The sequence below is a fragment of the Sceloporus occidentalis genome, unplaced genomic scaffold (genome assembly GCF_023333645.1).
Source record: "Sceloporus occidentalis isolate IW3139 unplaced genomic scaffold, rSceOcc1.0.p SCAF_3, whole genome shotgun sequence".
Lineage (NCBI taxonomy): Eukaryota > Metazoa > Chordata > Lepidosauria > Squamata > Phrynosomatidae > Sceloporus > Sceloporus occidentalis.
The window spans coordinates 212,485,967-212,505,654 of NW_028316983.1; the positions used below are offsets into that span (position 1 = coordinate 212,485,967).

Sequence of the window (19,688 nt, forward strand, 5' to 3'; positions counted from 1 at the left end):
GAAGAATGCTGGACCTGATCCCCTCCCTCCCTCACCATTCCCTTCTCCTTTTGTGTCGTGTCTTTTAGATTGTAAGCCTGAGGGCAGGGAACCGTCTATTATCCCCTCTGTTGTAAGCCGCCCAGATTCCCAGTGATTGGGCAGCATATAAATAAATCCTATTATTGTTGTTGTTGTTGTTATTATTATTATTATTATTATTATTATTATTGTCCAAACATTTAACATCTAAAATAATAGAGATACATTTTTCACTGGCAAACATTTATTGAGTCACACATATTTTCATATTGCTTACACCATGTTTATTAAAATCTCTCTATATAGTTTAGTTGCTCCTCATTCAAAGGAAACAAGACAAATGAGCAGGTGGATGGCTTCCCATTCTTCACCATGGAAACAATCTGAAAAACTCGATTTCAGTCTGCTTGAGGGATGGAGATTCTTCATATCTTCTCATAAACTCTTGTACATGTGACACCTTTCATGACACATTCCTAAGTAATAACAATGGGGAGGGGAAGATAATTTGGGACATAATTTGTTACACTTCTCCAAAGCCTACTAAAATGGTACACCATTATCAACCATAGAGATATTATAGTTAAATAGGGATAGGGGATACAATCTAGCTATAACTGGAAAATACATGTGGTTGAGATCCCTGATATCCTTGTATGTTAAATCTACTGTCACATAGTTGACAATAGTGGTTCACTACACCTCCCTTCTGCTGAATACAGGGTGACCAGATCTCATAATCACAGAGGACAAGTCACAGCAAAATGCAAGACAAGCAAGACAATGTAGAACATTACAAACTAAAAACTAAAAGCACTAATATAAATGTGAATTCATGCTTCTTAGTCATTCTCAAAATGGAGGACATTGTGAAATTCTTCCAGGGCAGAAGGTTGGAATGTAGGACATGCATGGGGAAAGGAGGACATCTGGTCACCCTGACTGAATATCAGTACTATACCATCAGGTGGGGAGCTGTGGATGTGCTTGAAGTTTCTGTAGTTCCAGTGAAAGTGCACTTATGCACTATTCAAAATTACCCTTACAGAATTTTCCCTATGTAGTTGTGAACTGGATAGGGACACACTACACTTTGGCCAAAAAAGTACAACTGCATATTTAAGAGAATTAATATGCGTACAAAATATCAACATATTTGTTTTAACTTTTGTAAGCTGCCTAGGAAAAAATGTGGGACAAAAATAAATATAACAATTGCAACAGAATGCCAGTCATCTTTATTTTATTTCAATAGCACAAATCAACACGACCAGCAACAACTTGCACTGTCACTAACATTTCCACTTCCAGTTTTTGTATTTTTGTATTTATCTCTCCCAAAAGTATATTTTTATTTTATTTATATTTTATTTTCAAACCTGATGCTCTGGTGTGGGTCCTGCATGTGTTTCAGGTGATAACACTTTATTCCTTTCAGAAATCCATGCTCAGGCAGGGTTTATTTTAAGCTTTCTTTCCTACTTCACAAGAAACTAAAGGGTTGGTATCGAGTAGATATTTCTTCCTGGCATCATGTGTTATTTTGCATGAACATGCAGTGCATTACAGAATGCGACAGAGCCAACTTCATTGACTAAACATACATAAGCACTCTCCTTTAGGTGTGATGGTGCCTAAAGGAGAGTGCTTATTAACTAAGCCAGAACTGACAAATGGTATATAATGGTTAAAACCATTACAAATTTTGGTGATGAAAAGCAGTACTTTTGAGATGGCAGTACTGGAGTACTGGCAGGAGTACTAAATGCAATTGACACTGCCTGCAATAAGATAATTGGTTCTACCCATTTCTTAATGTATTTATCCTCCTTGGCCACAATGAAGCAGTTAGATAGTGGGTTCCAATAATATACTAGTGATATAAGGTAAAAGGACTGAAAAGAAACAATAGCCTTTAAATTTTCTGATTCTTAATCTTTTTTTTTTTTTTTTGGCATATATTTATTTTAAGAAACAACCTTGTTCTTGATTAAAGCCCATACTGACAACTGGACAGAAACCTATGTGTACTACAGCAGATTTTATTTCACTGCTGTGCAAAATGTTTCCAGGTACACATTTCAGTGCTTCTTCCAGATGAGGACAGTAGACCAGTGTCCTGAGTCCAACTGGTCTTAGTTTGATGGCACACAAGTGTTCCCTCTGAACCTGTTAGGTAGAATAGCAAAGAGCCAAGCTACAACACTTTTGGACTTCTAGAAATATAGTGCTTAGCTAGGTATCTTTGCTTCTTCCATTGCCTCCAGAAAGCCTAGTTCTCACCATAATGGTATTCATAAGCACTAACCACCCATAAACCATATTTAGGAGCCAGTGTGGCACAGTGGTTTGAGTGTTGGACTATGACTTTGGAGGTCAGGATTCAAATCCCACCTCAGCCGTGAAACCCACTGGGTAACTTTGGGCAAATCGCATGCTTTCTGCATCAGGGGAAGGCAATGGCAAACCTCCTCCAAACAACTCTTGCCAAGAAACACCCATGATAGGTTCATTTTAGGATCACCATAAGTCTGAAATTACTTGAAGGCACACAAGAACAACATTTAAATGCACTTCCTCCAAGCTTTCAAATTTTATTATTTAATAATATGAAATGTATTTTCAGCAGGTTTTTGAGGTTTACCCTTCCAAAATATATACTGTAACTTTGACTGGAAATGATGTTTCAAAGTTTTTAGTCCAATTATTTACACCAGAAGAGAGTTAAACATATAGCTGTATTATTTCTTTATTTATTTGATTTATAGCCTGCTTTTCTCTCAGTATGGGTCCCAAAGCAGCAGTGGGACTTGAAAAAAATTAAAGGTAGAATGGATCATACTCAATGTGGTTGTTTTTTTTTAAAAAAAGTAACTTACCGCCACCATTTTCCCATCAACAATTTTCCTCCGTATTGTTGATTCCTTACCATTCCACTTCTGCACTTGTATGAGGGCACCTCTTTCTAAAGTTATGACAGTCTGCAGAACCAAAGAATATATGAAATGGTACTATTTAGACATAGATCTTTGCACAATAAAGGAACAGGCCAAACTGGTGTGCTGTTGGGAACGGCAGGGTGGGTGGGGCAGTCACCTACTTCCCTATGTGTGATTACTCATCCTGAGAAAGTTATTTGGAAATATTCATTGATTCTGTTTCTAATTCTGCTTATATACAGGCTCCAGGTAATCCTTCCCACAGGGAAACCTACAGATGATACCTGCTTAGTTTCAACATAGTTGCAGCTTCAAATACATACACAAAGATGAGAGAGGAAGGGAAAATGTATCTGTCTTGCCAACTAACATTCTCAACTAAAATAGTATCACTGCATGTCCTGAGATTTCTTGTGAGAAAATGTATACTTTGAACATTTGCTCTTTGGTGAGGCTTATGGGCATTTTGCAAAAAACAAAAAACAAAAAAAAAACAACAACAAGGTAGGCACACCATATTACACATATTTTAAAATGCAAATGCTAAATGCTCATAATTGAAAATAAAATATATGTAGGGAGACATTAGTCACCAAGAAAAGTTGCATAAATTATGCTTTCAAACAATTTTATACACACACATATATAAACAGACCTGTAACATAATGTTTCAGTTTATCTTCACTTCCATGACAACACTCCTGTTCAGGGTTTTAATCACCCTCCAACCAGGGGATTTTGGAGGGTTTTTGTTTTTATACTAAATGTGCTGAAAACATTTCCAGGGGTAGCCGTGTTGGCCACGTAGCAAAGAACCATAACATCCAAAATCCACAAACCAGTGATACCTTTATTGGCCAATATGCTTTATTTAGCACAACATATTAAAGATGCTGTGAAAAGTATGGTCAGAGCTCTTTCAGACTGGTCTCAAGAAATGTGAATTCTCATAATATAATTCTGCATTTTTCTGGGTTTTACCAATTGCTGTTGTTTGAGGTGATCCTGTAGTTTGTAGGACTGTCTTCTTTTTGCATTTTAAACTTTTTTTTTTTTAAAAGAATAATAGAGTTATAGTGTAAAAGTGCTATTTCACTGATGCACTATGGCATTATAACCTTTCCAAAATCTGCTTCAGACTGAGGTAATTGCTGGTTCTGGGCTGATGATATAGCTAGGCTTGCTGAATCAGGACTATTCTAGACCCTGAGATTTGATGAGACTCTAGGGATGAATTTCATAATGTCAGGGAGCAGGTCTTGGTGATGTTACAATTGTGATATTACAAGGAATAGCCTCTGTCTATGGTGATGTCTTTAAGTATATCAAGCAAAATGCACAGGGTTCAATTAAAAAACAAACAAACAAACAAACAAAAACCGGTTTAAGCAATGAGGAAAACATATTTACACAGACTTTTCAAGTCAGTACCTCACGCTGAGATTCACAACCTCACCCTGAAAACAAGAGGGGTCCAAGTGCCAAGATTTGGAAACTCTACAACTCTCATGGAAATATTATTATTATTATTATTATTATTATTATTATTTATATAGTGCTGTAGATTTGCACAGCGCTGTAAATAAAATATTAAAATGATACTAAAACAATGGATTTCAAAATAGACTGCATTCTTCCCTTCATCATTTATCTTGAATATATCCAACATCTGGCTGAGAATCTCTTACCCCACCGACACCCCAAGGATCTGAAATAATAATTCTGGACAACTGGCCAGCTTCATATTAGCAGGACCTAAATCAGCTGTATCCCACATATCAAGTTTGCTTGGCTGTAACTATTTATGTGAAACCTTATGGTGCTGTTTAAAGGACAAAATAACTCTTGCTGCTCGAGTCAACAATAACAAGCCTAGTGAAAGAGACTGACTGTTACCTTGGTTTTCCTGTCATCAGCTGTGGTTTCTTGAAATTCCTGGCCCAGTTTAAAAGTGATCTGTGTGTTTTTGAAGGTGCTTTCAGTTCTGATTGTGATCTCATCCCCCTTCACACTGATGATGACTTTGGGTTTGGCCAAACTGCCAAGTTTCCTGGTGGCCAACCCCACTCCTACATGGGTGACATGGAAAACAACATTATACTCCATTTGGCAAGAAAGCTCCTATTACACTGTAAAATCCATGACACTAAAAATATCTCAGAAAAACAGAAAAAGAGAGAGAATAATTTTGATATACAATTAAGGAGATCAATGAGCTATAAAACACCAACATCCCTATAAAACTATATTTTAACAAGCAGAATATTAGGTGTTGTCAAATTGTCTGGAAAAGAAATGTAAACTCCTATGAATCAGGAAAGTCACCATGACATATACTATAGAGGCTTGAAAAATATGAAAGGAATTGCTTTTACATGGTGTTATAGTTTCCATATATACCCAAAGCCTGTATGTACCCAGCATTATTTTGAGAACCCAGTACATGAAATCTCATAGCTGAATGACTGGATTAACTTTACCGAAAAGTTGTGGAATAATCTACTGGTTGAGAGGAAGAAGATGGCTTTGTCCCTGATTCATTTCATATATGAAAGCTGTCCATGGCTAACACTACAACACTGGTGAGGGCAAAATGTTCTCTAATACAGCTGAAGCTTCAGCCTAGGACCAGGTTAAGCAGCCCAGTACAAGTTGTGTTATAGAAGGGAAAGGTGTGGAGTTCAGGAGCAACAGCATTGCTACTAAACCAGAATCTGTTGCCTGAAGCAATCACCTTCCTCATGGTGGAGCTGGTCATCATGCATTTGAAAGGTACTGCATCTGAAGTGGTATCAAGTGGCGTGAAGCTTCTCTAAGAGATATGCCACACTGAAAAAATAAAGCCATTTGATCCCACTGTAACTGTTGTGAAATCCTATGATTTGTAGTTTGGAAAGGTATTCAGCCTGATCTATCAGAGAGTTCTGGAGCCTCACCAAATTACAAATTTCAGGATTCTGTAGGATAGAGTCATGGAAGTTGAAGTGGTGTCAAACTACTTTATTTTTGCAGTGTGGATACACTCTCAGTGGTGTTTGATTTCATAGTCTGAAGCTATCACTTCATGATATAGCCTTCACTTGGTGAAAGCAAAATGAGAGTCATATTATTATCATCTAATATTGCCTTCCCCAAAAATTCTCATGTAGGCAGAGAGCCAGTGTAGTGTAATGGTTTGTTCTGGGAGACCAGAGGTGTATCCACATTGCACAGTTATAACAGTTTATTATCAGTTTAACTGCCATGATGTAAACATACAGAATTCTAAGCTTGATAGTTTGGAGAGATACTTATAATCCTTAGTAATTTCCTTGAAATACAACATTTAAAGCTCTCTGGCAGAGAATTCTAAGTACTTCCTCAGACTACCAGTCCTGGGTTTTCACAAGATGCAACACTGGCAGATAAAACAGTATCAAACACTTCTAATTCTGTAGTGTGGATACACCCCCTGTTTAACCATGGAAACATACTGGGTGATGTTGGGCAAGTCTCAGCCTTAGAGGAAGGCAATCTCAAACCTCCCCTAAATGTATTTAAGATTTACATTATTTGCATTGTTTAAAATTTCTTTAACCTGTTAGTATTGATTTTACCCACACACTCCCCTAAGATCTTTTGATATAGGGTGGGTGATAAAATAGTTTAATAAATTAATAAATCTTGCCAAGGAAACCCTACAACAGGGATTGCAGAAAGCAGTGTTGGCTTGAAGGCACATAACAACAAAGAGAAGAGCAGATACATTCCTATGGATTAAATGCAATCTGAGAATATTTTCCCCCAAGAATATCATGCTCTGACAACAAACTCAACCAGGGTTCTTGTAGATAAAGTAGGCTGTGGTGTATGCAAACCTTCCTTTTACATTTCAGTAAATCTTCACACATACGTATTACTTTAAAAATCTTTTTATTTAGAGATGGCTTTGACTTTTAACTGGTTATTAAAAGGTTCTTCAAATGGAGATGTACTATATTTATTTTCTTTATTATAATAAAAAATAAAATAAAAAATATTAAATTTGTACCCCGTCTCTCCCAACGGATCCGTTTGTATCTCACCTCTCCCAATGGATTATCTTTTAAATGTGTTTCAAAATATATTAATGTTTTAATAGAATTATTTAATGCTTTTCTGGACTTTTGTACTATACATTGTTTTAGTTATATTTTGTTTTAACCTATATTGTAAGCCACCTTGGGTCTTATATTGAAAGCAAGGCATTAAACCAGTTTGAAATATAACATGAAAATATGGCTAACACCATGGTGAATAACTGACAGGAATTATTTTCTATCCTCAACTGTGTTAATAGTTAAGTTCATTTACCATATTCAAGCAGTTGTTGACACAAATATAGTTGCCGTATTTTGAATGTTCAAGAAGTTATGTACAGAAAACATATTTTTATAGTAAGTGTAGCAAGCATGGCTAAGCCTAAATCCAACCAATTATTTCTATATAGCACCAAGAGTATCCATAGAGCATTACAGAGAATTAGACGGCTATCCTGAGGTAATAATAATAATAATAATAATAATAATAATAATAATCCTCTAAATTAGCATTCAAACAAAGAATATACTAAAGAATACACGATACAGTATTACTGTAGAAGTAAATTCATTTGAATTAAAAAGTGCCAGGACCATTTTCAGGGGCGGGGGGGAATCATGTTATGCAAAACACAGAACAAAACAATTATTCATTCAAAACAAAAGGAAAGCAAAGGAAAACTCTGAGCATGGTTTGTAAAAGAAGAGAAATGAATTCATCTAATGTCTATAATCTTCATTTCAAGATGCTTAGATTAAAGGTTTAACAATAAGAGCTAAAGGCTACCAGAAGAAATGAATGAATAGCAGAGTAATGAAAAGAAATTTCCCAATCAAATCAAACCAAGTCTCACCCAGTTCTTTCATGTAATCATCAAAGTTTTCACTAGAGACAAGTTTCCAGGTTCCAACAAATTTCTTGCACATTGTATGGGTTTTGCTAAGTAGTGTCTCCTGGGAGAATGGCTGTGGCAAGAACAATTTTCAGGCAGAGGCAGAGGGTTCTGGACAGCCCCCATCTTTTAAAAAGAGGCCCAGGATGTGTAGCACTCGGGGCCACCCAATGCAGAGGGGCAACGTCAGAAGCCAAACAATGGGTACCTTGTCCCGAGCCATTCATCTTAGTACCAAGGCTAGCCACATTTGCCAGCCACCAACTCCTCCACTATGACATAAAGTCAGAACAGTTGGGCAGCTGATGCAGGGAGCGTGCTGCTATTATGCTGGAAGAATGGTCTGGTACACAATGCCACTGTGTAAAACAATATCGGGTTTTCAGGAGGGTCTTATGAGGATGAGATGGGATGATTTCAAGGGAAGAGTAAAGGCCTTGTGTTCAGAAGGGAAAGGGAAATGATCTGGCTAGGAGGAATATAAAGAGAAAGGGTGGGCATTGGGAGCTCTGGTCAAAATCAGGATTGGGAACATGAATTCACAGTGTGCTATAGCTTGAATTGCACTGGAGTCACTGGCAGCTGTTGGCTTGACATACTGCCTATGGATTGCTCACCCCTCCAGTAGGTCATTAAGCTTGGGTGGATATGCCAAAGGGACAAAAAATGAAAGAAGTGGGAGATTTGAATTGAATGAAATAAGATTTGAAGGAAATAAGAGAAACAAACTCATTGAAGGAAATAAGAAATGAATATCTGGAATAGCTCTTCAATTGTTGGACTGCATCTCCCATCATCCCTGTTGCCTAGGCTGACAAGGTCTAATGGGAATTACAGTACAACACCATTTGGAGAGCCATACACCCCCTGTCCCTGCTGTAAATGGATAAGAAATGTGTACTAAGAGAAGATGTCTTGGACTAAAGACCTGAATTTTGGTACTATACATGTTGAAGCTAGAGAAGATGATGAAGCATCCAAATAGCAATTTAGAGACAGACCTGGAGATCATTCAGGATGAAAAAGAAAGTATTCTGGGGTTGGGAGGAAGTGCTAGGCACCATCAACATATAGGTCAGTGGTTCCCAACCTGTGGGTCGGGACCGCTTTGGGGGTCGTAAGACCCTTTCCCAGGGGGCGCCTAGGACCAGCAGTGAGGCAGTGTGTGTGAGGGGGGGGGGAGCCTAGAGCCGCCTCTCCAGAATGGAATAACTGTGATTTACTGATATCAATGAAAACTGTTACTGTGATTTTTAAAGTATCTGTGATTCAAAACTGTGATTTTCTGTGATTTCTGTGATCTGTACACTAGTGATACTGTTGCTACTGATCCAGGATTGAATCAGTGATTTTCTGTTATTTCAGTGGTTCCTGTGACCTGGCCACTACTGTATTTTTTATTTGTTAATTAATTTGTATAATATTAAAATATGTTTTTATGTTATTTAAATAATATAAAAATAATTGACAAATTTTGAGGGGTTCGGACCCGTTGGACCTCCCTGGTTATGCCCTTAGTAGTAAACCAATGCAATTTTTCTTACCACAATATCAGAAGAATTCAAAATAGTTTTTGAAGAGATATCATCAATACAAACAGTTGGATGTTTGCTCTTCATATGTTTCTTTAGGTTGGAAGTAGATGTCTTGAAATATAGCTTGTTTTTACATAAATTGCATTCTGCAATATTGTCACTTTTTGGAGAAAAAAACTTCCAAATAGGACTCCTAAATTTCTGTGTTTTATTAATTTTAAGACACTGATTATTTATATAGCTATAACAGTCAGTCAGAGTTCCAGCAGTGATCTGTGAAAAAGTAGCAGTTCTGTGAAAATCACAGTTTGGAACTCAAGAACAGAATGAATCACAGTCACTGAAAAAGTAGCAGTTCTGTGAAAATCACAGTTTGGAGCTCAAGAACAGAATGAATCACAGTCATTGAAAAAGTAGCAGTTCTGTGAAAATCACAGTTTGGAGCTCAAGAACAGAATGAATCACAGTCATTGAAAAAGTAGCAGTTCTGTGAAAATCACAGTTTGGAGCTGTCAAGAGCAGAATGTGAGGAACTCTGGGCATTTCAGTCCAGCTATGTTTTATTTCTGCAGTGTATTTTGGACCAGAGACAAGGTGACCAGACATCCTCCTCCTTTTCCAGGACATGTCCTCTTCTATCAAATTTCAAAATGTCCTCCATTTGGATCATGGCTAAGAAGCAAGAATTTATAATTACATGGGTGTTTTTAGCTTTTATTTTTGGTCATGTCCTACATTTTTTTGCTTGAGTGCCCTATATTTTGGGGCGAGGGCATTGGTCATGGTCACCTTGGTCAGAGAGCTTTACAGGGGTTTAACTGCCATTCTGCTGTTGTGCTGGAACAAACCACCATTCCCAGAATTCCACAGCATTGAGCCGAGGCAGGTAAAGTGGTCTCAAACCAGAGAAACGTCAGAAAAAAACTCTGCTAGAACATGGCCACATAGCCCGAAAAACCTACAAAAAACTATGGATGCCGGCCGTGAAAGCCTTCAACATTATTATTATTATTATTATTATTATTATTAACCTTTATTTATAAAGCGCTGTAAATTTACACAGCGCTGTACATACAATCTTTTTAATTGGATGGTTCCCTGCCCTCAGGCTTACAATCTAAAAAGACATGACACAAAAGGAGAAGGGAGTGCGGGTGGGGAAGGGACCTCTCTAGTAGCATAATACATATAAAGTACAAGGCAATACAGGAAATGATTCAATAAAACAGGCAACAAAAGAACATCAAATAGCAAGTGACAATTATGCAATGCCTGGGAACGCTTCCCTGAACAGGATGGTCTTCAACTCCATTTTGAAGCTGGTTAAAGAAGTGATGGCTCTTGCTCGCGGGGGCAAATTTCCAGTGCAACACAGTCATTTGCTACTTTGAGTAATGTAAGGGCAAGTAGATGATTATCAGAGTTGCATTTATGAGAGCAATATACTTGTCAGAGGAGCCGAAGATCTTTTGACCCCACATGCATTTCAGGTAATTCAGCAGGGCAGATGTATTGAAGGAAGAAGATTAGGCAAGGCTTTGCTACCTACATGCAAAAACTCAGACGCGTCTGAGGCTTATATCCATCTACATCAGGGATGTCACTAGAGAGGTGCGGGGTATGCAGAATGCACCAGGTGATACCTTAAGGTGAGGTGGCACCACTGCTCCCCAAATGTCTATCTTTTGGCAGAAACAGGCTGTGATGTTTGCCAGTGTCCCTTTAAAATGCTGGAGCTCAGCAGAGAGATGGAGTGAGTGGGGTGAGGCTCAGTGACAGAGAAAGGAGAGGTCCCAGTTTTTTTCTTTAAAAAAATAAATAAATTAGTAATTTAATTTTTTAAAATAAAATTTTAAATTGTTTGTCAAATTTCTTAAAAAACATCATATCTTACCAAATGTTCACTTTAACCATGTGAAACTATGTACATGTAAATACAATTAGGTTGTGCATATAATATTGTAATGGGAAGGTACAATTTTATTTTTGCTAGCTGTTTATGTCGCAGCTATTGCCATTACATCCAGTGATACACTGGAATTATATTTTATAAGTAACATTAGTACAAAAAGCTACACTGGACATGCTAATTCAATTTTTTCTCTTACCTTTACAGATGAAAACCCCAAGCAAAAATAACAAGAGTCTGGGGAGAGTTACAGCTTTGTCCTTCACCAGCTAAGGAAGAATTGGACAATTTCAAGTGTATATCACTATACCCAATCCCACTGGAGGCTACAACCATCCCCTGTCATTACCATGTTGTCAGAATTTGTAGTGTAGCAACTGTGGCCACCTGTTCCCGTTCAAAATGAACATATTCACTTTCAAAATGACATGTGTGCTCCCCGTGCAATTTGTTTTACAGAAGTGCTCATTAGAAAAGAGAATGTGTGTTTTTGTTCCCATTTGGAACTACGTGGCTAAACTTTGGTGACTTGCAAAGGTGTAGCTACTAGCTGGGAGAGAGTTAGAGACTTGCAGACCGCCCCTAAGGGGTGGCCTGGAGCTGCCTCCAGCTGCACCAGATTGGGGCCGCAGCAACTTCATGCCGTGGCCCCAATCTAGCCTTTCCAGGGCACAAAAAGGAGCCTCAAAAAGTGGAAAGGACTTTAAGGTGCTCCTTTGGTGCTGCGTCATGGGGATGCAGAACCAGACGAGCGCCATGATGCCGCAAACCATGTGGAGTGGCACGCAGTGTCACACCTCCCTGGGGGCAGAGTTGGGCTGTGCGTTATGTGGATTCTGCGCCCTGACTCCAGTACCAGGTCAGCCTTTATGGCCAGTGTGCTCAGCCCCAAAGTGACGCATCCCCTCCCAATAAGAATTCTACACTCTAAATGAAAATTTTCTCTAGTTCTCTAATTTTCCTTTCCTTTTCCTTCAGTTTCAAATTTCTAGCATTACTGCAACTGAAAACTTCAGTTAAGCATTTAAGAAATAAATTTAGACATTCTAAGAAAAGGGGCAGACAAAGGTTACCAGAGGAATGAGAACCAAGCAAATGTAAGAGGTCTGGCTATGAACAATTTTCAGTATCTCATTTCCTCCAGTGACAAAAAATTGAGGACTGAAGGAAAGTTTAGAGAAGGGCAGAATTCTTATTTGGAGAGACACTTTGTCTTCTGTCATAGCTACACCCCTGGATTGACAAGCCAGCAAATTAAAAAAAAAAAAAGCAGCATACTTTTTGGATGTTACAGTGGTGGCAAATTTAAGCTTTTTGGGCAGTGCCCCATGGCCAATAGGTGTGGTACCCACTGCCACTAAACCAAAGGCTGCTAAAAGCACAGTCATATACATATGATAACTCATTAATAAGCCCCACTGACCTAAGAGGTACTCGTAGGATTAGAGCCTTAGGCATTCAATAGGCAGCTCTTATCAACTCCTTTTGGAGACTCAAACAGTGGTAAAGTTACATTCCATGCGCCATAGTATCTAAGTCTGATAGCAAGGATTACTTTTAAAAGCCATAAGACATGCCTGGATGCCTGAAACAAATATTAACAAATAAATTCTGGTATTTCCTGGAGTAATCCAGTAAACCCCCCTCCACTTTTAAGGGGGGGAAAGCGTGAACTATTCCAGACTGTTTCAGGAATAAAATAAGACTAGCAGCAGAATATAGCTGTACATTTTAAAAATTACTAGTATAATCTTATTTCACAAGCTATTTTATTGAAATGCAACACACACACCCCATTTAGTGAAAATAGGAACAGCTCACCTTAAAATGTTATTCTCTTTTCTTTGTTCTTTTGTTGCTTTTGTTGAGTAACCCACTGAGTAGGGGACCTTGAGAGTGTATTGTTGCTAATGTTTACTCTTCAAGGCTTCTTGAGTGTCTAAACACCCTTTCAAGTTGGTACCCTAAATATTTAACCTCCGTCTGCCTGTCAGCATGGGCGCGGATCTTGAATGTTGGAACTTTTAGTCCAAAACATCTGAGGGGGTACCAGATTGAGGAATCCTAGTTTAAAATACTCATTGGCTTCAACATTTTCCATGTACCTTTAAATATAGAAGCAACTGAGGTGTGATTGTATAGATGTTGTTAGATTGCAAATCCCAGAATGCTGGGAATTACAATCCAATAACCTTTCGAGGTCTGCACTTTTGACATGCCTTGATCTAGTAGATCAATGAAAATGACAGCACTCAGTCAGTGAGAAAGACTGGTTAAATCCAGAACAAACAGATCTTAATTCATCTGAGCACTATGTTGGACATTCATGTCACACAATTCCCATCCCATACTAGAGAGAGAGGTTATAAAAGTAAGTTCCCCTGTCTCATCCAGGATCCCCCAGCCAATCGCATGGGACTTGTGGCTCTAAAAAGTATATTTTCTAAGCTTTGCTATAGGTGTAACTTGGCTACATCTGTTATCAGGGTGGGATATTTTGAAATCTTGAGCATTCTTTCATTCACCAAGTAGCTGAGCTTTTTTCAAGAACAGACCTGACAAAGAGAAACTTCTGTAACCACTAGAATATTCAAAATAGTTCAACGAACAAAACATCTCATTGCTGGGAGTTTAATAAGGCAGTATGAAAGTGAATAGGGGCTTGGAATCAATGATGTCATTATGGGGGAAGAAATGGGGGTATTGCCCCCAATTAGGAATTCTATCCCCCCCATAAAATTTTCCCTTTGTCTCCAAAATTCTATCACTGCAGTAGGAACACAAAGCTCTACCTATTTCTTCATGTACTACCAGGTATCACCCATCTTTTCTTGACAGCTGGAAAATGAGGCCAGGTTGGGCAATAAATACTACCAATTCCTGAAATGGTCAAGAAAGAGATAGATACAACCCCCTCCCTTTCTCATGATCATTTCTTTTGACAGCACCAGTGCACAAGAAATCTATACACAGCAGCATGGACATTCTAGTCATTTAGGGACCCTGCATCTTTTGCTCCAGTGGCACAAATTGGTTAATCTCACTCATTCCCCCAATATACAGAAGCTATCCACGCTTTTCTCCGTGTTATACATTACATTTGCTTCATTTACATTTACCCAATTTACTCCTATATAGGATGTACAGACGTTAGTTACATCTAGGGTTGCCATAATTCTGGACCTCCAAACTGGGACAAATGTAGGACAAAAGTAGGACAAAATTTTCACATGTAGGACACATTTTTATAAAAAAATGGAGGACATGCAAAAAAATTGATGATTTTTTAAAAAATGTTAATATAAATGCATGTTTCTTAGGCATGATCAAAATGGAGGACATTTTGGCATTGTTCCTAGACAGATGGCAGAAATGTACTTCCATTTCTGGCTAACCTCCCCCCCCCCCCATTCCAAACAGCATATTTGGGCATTGAAGAGGAGGAAGACTGGAAAAGGCAGAGGAGGAGGAAGAGGAGAAGAAGAAGAGGAGGAGGAAGAAGGGGAGGAAGAGGAGGAGGAGAAGAAGAGATGGAGAAGAAGAGGAGGAGAAAGAAGATGAAGAAGAGGAGGAAAAGGAGGAAGAAGGAAGAGGAAGAAGGGGAGGAAGAAGGGGAGGAGGAGAAGAAGAGATGGAGAAGAAGAGGAGGAGAAAGAAGATGAAGAAGAGGAGGAAAGGGAGGAAGAAGGAAGAGGAAGAAGGGGAGGAAGAAGAGGAGGAGGAGGAGGAGGAGAGGAGGAAGAATAAGAGGAGGAAAAAGATGAAGAAGAAGGGGAGGAAGAGGAGAAGAAAGAAGAAGAAGAGGAGGAGGAAGAAGGGGAGGAAGAAAAGGAGGCAGAAGAAGAGGAGGAGGAGAAAGAGGAAAGGCTCTTTCCCCTGCCTGGCTGCCTCCGTCGCCAACGGAGGAAGCCAGGCAAGGGAATGGGGCCTCGCTGAAGCCAAGCCCCAAACCCCTGCCTGGCTGCCTCCGTCGCCGTTTTGCCCCCACCCCCGGGATTCCCCCCCCCCCAGAGACGGAGGCAGCCAGGCAGAGGTTTGGGGCTTGGCTTCAGCCGTCCTCCAAGCCACAGCCAAGCCTGGAGGACTCCGCGATCGCGAAGGAGCCCCCAGGACATGGCTGGGGCTTGGAAGACAGCCGTCCTCCAAGCCCCACCCAAGCCTGCAGGACTCTGCGATCGCAGAGGAGCCCCCAGGGCATGGCTGGGGCTTGGAAGACAGCCGTCCTCCAAGCCCCAGCCAAGCCTGCAGGACTCACTGGGGGGGGAGTCCTGGGGGCTGGGCCAAACCGGGGTGGGACTGTGCGGACCCACCCCAAATCGGGAAAGTCCCGCCCCAGGCGGGATATGGGAACCCTAGTTACATCCCACTTTAATTACTGCAACATGACATGGGGCCTCTCTCTCTCTCTCTCTCTCTCTCTGTGTGTGTGTGTGTGTGCTGTGTGTGCTGTGTGTGTGTGTATTTAACACAGGACTCAAGGCAGTTTCATAACAAACCAAAACAAATGTGTGTCTTTCAGCCGGTTCCAAATCAAACTGTTAACTGGGGACCATATAACTCCCTTACTACTGCAGCTCTGCTCACTTCCAGGTCTAATTCAAAGCTGTGACTGTAACCTATAAAGCCCTATACAACTCAGGCCCAGGTTATCTGAAGTACTGTATTCTTCTATATAAGTCTGCCTGAGTTTAGCAGTCTTCAGAGGAAGCCCTTCTCCGTCATAGGTACCTTTGGTTGGGACCTTCTCAGTGGCTGCCCCTAGGGCCTAGAACTTCCTTCCTAGAGATTAGACTGACATCCCACTTGCTATCTTTCTGCAGAAAGCTGAAAACTTTTTTGAGAGCTAATTGCTCAGAGGGAAACAGCCTTTCATAATGTGCTGCAGTGCTTTTATATTTGTTGTTTTTCTTTTTAATAGCCATGCTTTTGACTGTTTTTAATTCTATTGATAGTTTAATAATAGTTTGATGTGAATTTTTTTTTAGCTATCTGTTTTAACTTTTGTTAACTGCTTTGAGTCCTGGACAGAGAAAAAAGTGGGATCAGGGTGATAATGCTAATAACAATAGTGTTTTGACTTGTTTTTTCTCAAAAAGTGTTCTTCGATCTATTCACATCTTTTTTCTAAGGCAAGAAATCATGGATTGGTGCAATCATAGTTTGTTTTGATCTAGGTAGTATTATTTCACATATATTTTGATAGCTATGGCTTATGTATTGTCCTGTGTCAGTGAAGCATCAAGCACCAGTGTGACATAGTGGTCTGAGCACTAGATTATGACTTTAGAGACCAGGGTTCAAATCCAGGCTCAGCCATGTAAATACACTGGGTGACCTTGGGCAAGTCACATTCTCTCAGTGTCAAAGGATGACAATGACAAAAGCAAAATCCCTTTGAAGCTTCCTGACAGTAAGAGTTATTTGACAGTGGAACACACTCCCTCAGAGTGTAGTGGAGTCTCCCTCCTTGGAGGTCTTTAAGCAGAGGCTGGATGGCCATCTGTCGGGGATGCTTTGACTGAGACTTCCTGCACGGCAGAATGGGGTTGGACTGGATGGCCCATGTGGTCTCTTCCAACTCTAAAATTCTATGATTCTAAGAAACCTGCTAAAAAAACCTCATGATAATTTCATCTTAAGATTACCATAAATTGGAAAAGATTTGAAGGCACAACAATGAAGCATCACACCTGAAAACTGATTTTTATTATCTGTATTTTTTTGGTTGTTGTTCATTTAATAAACCATCTTGTATAGATGGTGAAATATACAATATATTTAAAAGCTAGCTAGCCTCACATTCTATCAAGTGAATTTAGCTGCAGATGATTATGTATTAAGCCAGAAGCAAGGCACATGGAACATAGTGTTTGGCTTTTCTTACTTCTAAACTGAATGGCTGGCATCCGGGCTGCATTTGCCTGGCCACGGGTGAATGCAATAAAACTCATTTTAAAAATAAATGCACCTTTACCCTGTAGGGGATAAGGCGCATTAAACAAGAGTGCACTAGTGTCCTCAATTGAAGACCAACGGAGAAGGTGAAGAGGGGAAAGGAACCGGGACATTTTAAAAGTGGGACAAGAGACTGCATTTTAAAAAAGCAGATGAAAAAAGTGGGACAACAGATTATTAATCAGGGCTGTCCCTGCCAAACTGGGACAGTTGGAGGCCACAAGGCTCCTCATTCAGACAGATCTTCATTTAGGCTGATTGCATTATTATCTTCCATAGTCCAGATAAGATGATATAAATAAAGCAGCAGCATCTCTATTCAAAGTCTGACTATCAGATTTGCACCAGACCTCAGAAGCCTTTCCCATCCACACCCATGATCCTTTAAGCTGATGTCAGGAACTGAAACTGTGCCTTTTGTATGCACAGCACATGCTCTGTCTTCAGGCTATGGTCCCACCCATCCAGATGAGCTCATCTAATCCCCAGAGTTGTCTGCTGAATCATGTTTAACCTAGTGACTCTACTCAGGTGATCTGGTGTTATCTTTCTTATACAAATAGATTCAAAGATATAGTCATGTTAATCTGTGGAGTCAGTATATAGAGAGATCACGTAGCATCTTTGAGTCTAAGATGTTTATCACACTATACTCTTATAGTGCTAGTATTCCACTTTGACTGCTCTAGTTGCCTCCTGTTGCATTCTGGGATTGGCAGTTTTAAGGAGGGGTATTTAGAATTCTCAGCTCTGCCTGAGAATTCTAAATACCCCTCCTTAAAACTGCCAATCCCAGAATGCAACAGGAGGCAGCTAGAGCAGTCAAAGTGGAATAGTAGCACTATAAGAGTATAGTGTGATAATGAGTGAAAGAAAAAAGTTGGCAACCTGAGCTTTCATAGATTTCAATCTGTCCAAATGCATCTGAGGAAGTAGACTGAAGTCTACGAAAGCTCATGCTGCCTTCTTGCTTTCAGTTAGTTTCAAAGGTGCTACAAGATCTGCTTTCTTATACAAAGCAATCACTTTTCACTCATTTTAGAATCTTGATAAATATGACCAGTTACTGTTTATTCCAAACAGAACAGGGAACAGAACAGCTTCTCGCTTCATGCAGAAAGTCAGGATGCCTTTAGCAATTATTCCAATCCCATGTCTTCATTTTCCAGTCTTTACATAGTAGTAGGTCTCATTTAAGGCATAAGCCTGTTATCTGGGTGGTTAACTGCTTCAGACTGCAAGAATGCACACATGACTTGAATATTCCTCACTACGGAGAATTCAGGCTGAAGTAAGTTGGTTAGTCACAAGACTCCTACTGCCTTTTATTTGTAATGAAGCTGCTCTCCAAGTAGTGTGCTGTAGTCCACAAACATTTGCACTGAAATATAATGCATCTGAGGAAGTAGACTATGAAAATCTACAAAAGCTCATTCTACCAGCTTCTTAAATAGTTCCAACAGTGCTACAAGATCCCTTTGTATAGTGAAATAAATTTGTTACTATAAAAAGGTATTACAATACTCCACCTCCTTTTCTAAATACTGAAAATAGAGTAGCATAACTTTCTTTGAAATTTGCCATAGCTATGCGTACTTACAGATGAGCAACCCCTGGTACCACCAGTCAAGACAAACTGTGCTGCTATTCTGCCTTTCTATCTGATTTATTTTGACAAGAGAAGCCTCTAAGGCTTTTTCACATTACATAATTACAGCACTATGACTCCATGTTACTATCATGGTTCCATCCATGTAATCCTGGGATTTGCAGTTTATGGAGAGTACTTAGCATTCTTTCCCAGGAAGTTCTAATGCTTTCCCCCAACTTCCATTCCTGGAATTTCATAGGATGCAGCCATGGCAGTACAAATGGAATCAGTGCTGTAATAGTGTAGTGTGAAAGGGCGCTTAGGCTGATAGGAAAATACAGGAGAGTGACAAATAAATGACAATGAGGCCATTCCCACTATGCGATTATAGCACTACAAATCCATTTTGACTGCCACAGCTACAACTTGTGAAATCCTGAGATTTGTAGTTTGTTGGGGGCACTAACACTCTGCTTGAAAATTCTAAATACCCCTTCCTAAACTGCAAATCCCAATTCCAAAGGATGGAATTATAGCGATTAAAATGTGTAGTATGAAGTGCCTGTTCCTCTCCTCCTTACACAATTCTATAAACAAGGCAGAACAGTTGTGTAAAGGAAACCTCATTTGTAAGAACTTTATGACTCCCCACTGATGGCTAGGAGGAACAGATATATATCCTAATTGAATGGGTATGGCCCCAATTATTTCTCTATAATTAATATACCATACTTTGTTACTTCTTATGCCAGGGTATATGTTTTTTTTTTTAAAAGATAAGGCTAGT

General features: G+C 39.5%; 1 protein-coding gene across 1 annotated transcript; it reads right to left on the reverse strand.

Moving 5' to 3' along the window:
* Positions 1–282: 282 nt before the first annotated feature.
* On the reverse strand, positions 283–8,005 carry LOC149317448 (myelin P2 protein-like). The gene is made up of 4 exons (XM_089518912.1): positions 7,873–8,005; positions 4,857–5,029; positions 2,901–3,002; positions 283–497 (listed from the first exon to the last, which is right to left on the reverse strand). Exons 1-4 carry the CDS (start codon positions 7,943–7,945, stop codon positions 447–449), a joined length of 399 nt encoding a protein of 132 aa, XP_089375038.1. The 5' UTR covers positions 7,946–8,005; the 3' UTR covers positions 283–446.
* Between the last annotated feature and the right edge of the window lie 11,683 nt (positions 8,006–19,688).

Bases quoted from the DNA above. Each gene is read 5' to 3' on its own strand.
- LOC149317448 (XM_089518912.1), bottom strand. From the start codon at position 7,945: ATGTGCAAGAAATTTGTTGGAACCTGGAAACTTGTCTCTAGTGAAAAC. The intron at 3,003-4,856 runs GTAACAGTCAGT...TTGGTTCTGCAG, and splicing joins CTGATGACAGGAAAACCAAG to ACTGTCATAACTTTAGAAAG. The intron at 498-2,900 runs GTAAGTTACTTT...GTTATTACTTAG, and splicing joins TTGATGGGAAAATGGTGGCG to GAATGTGTCATGAAAGGTGT.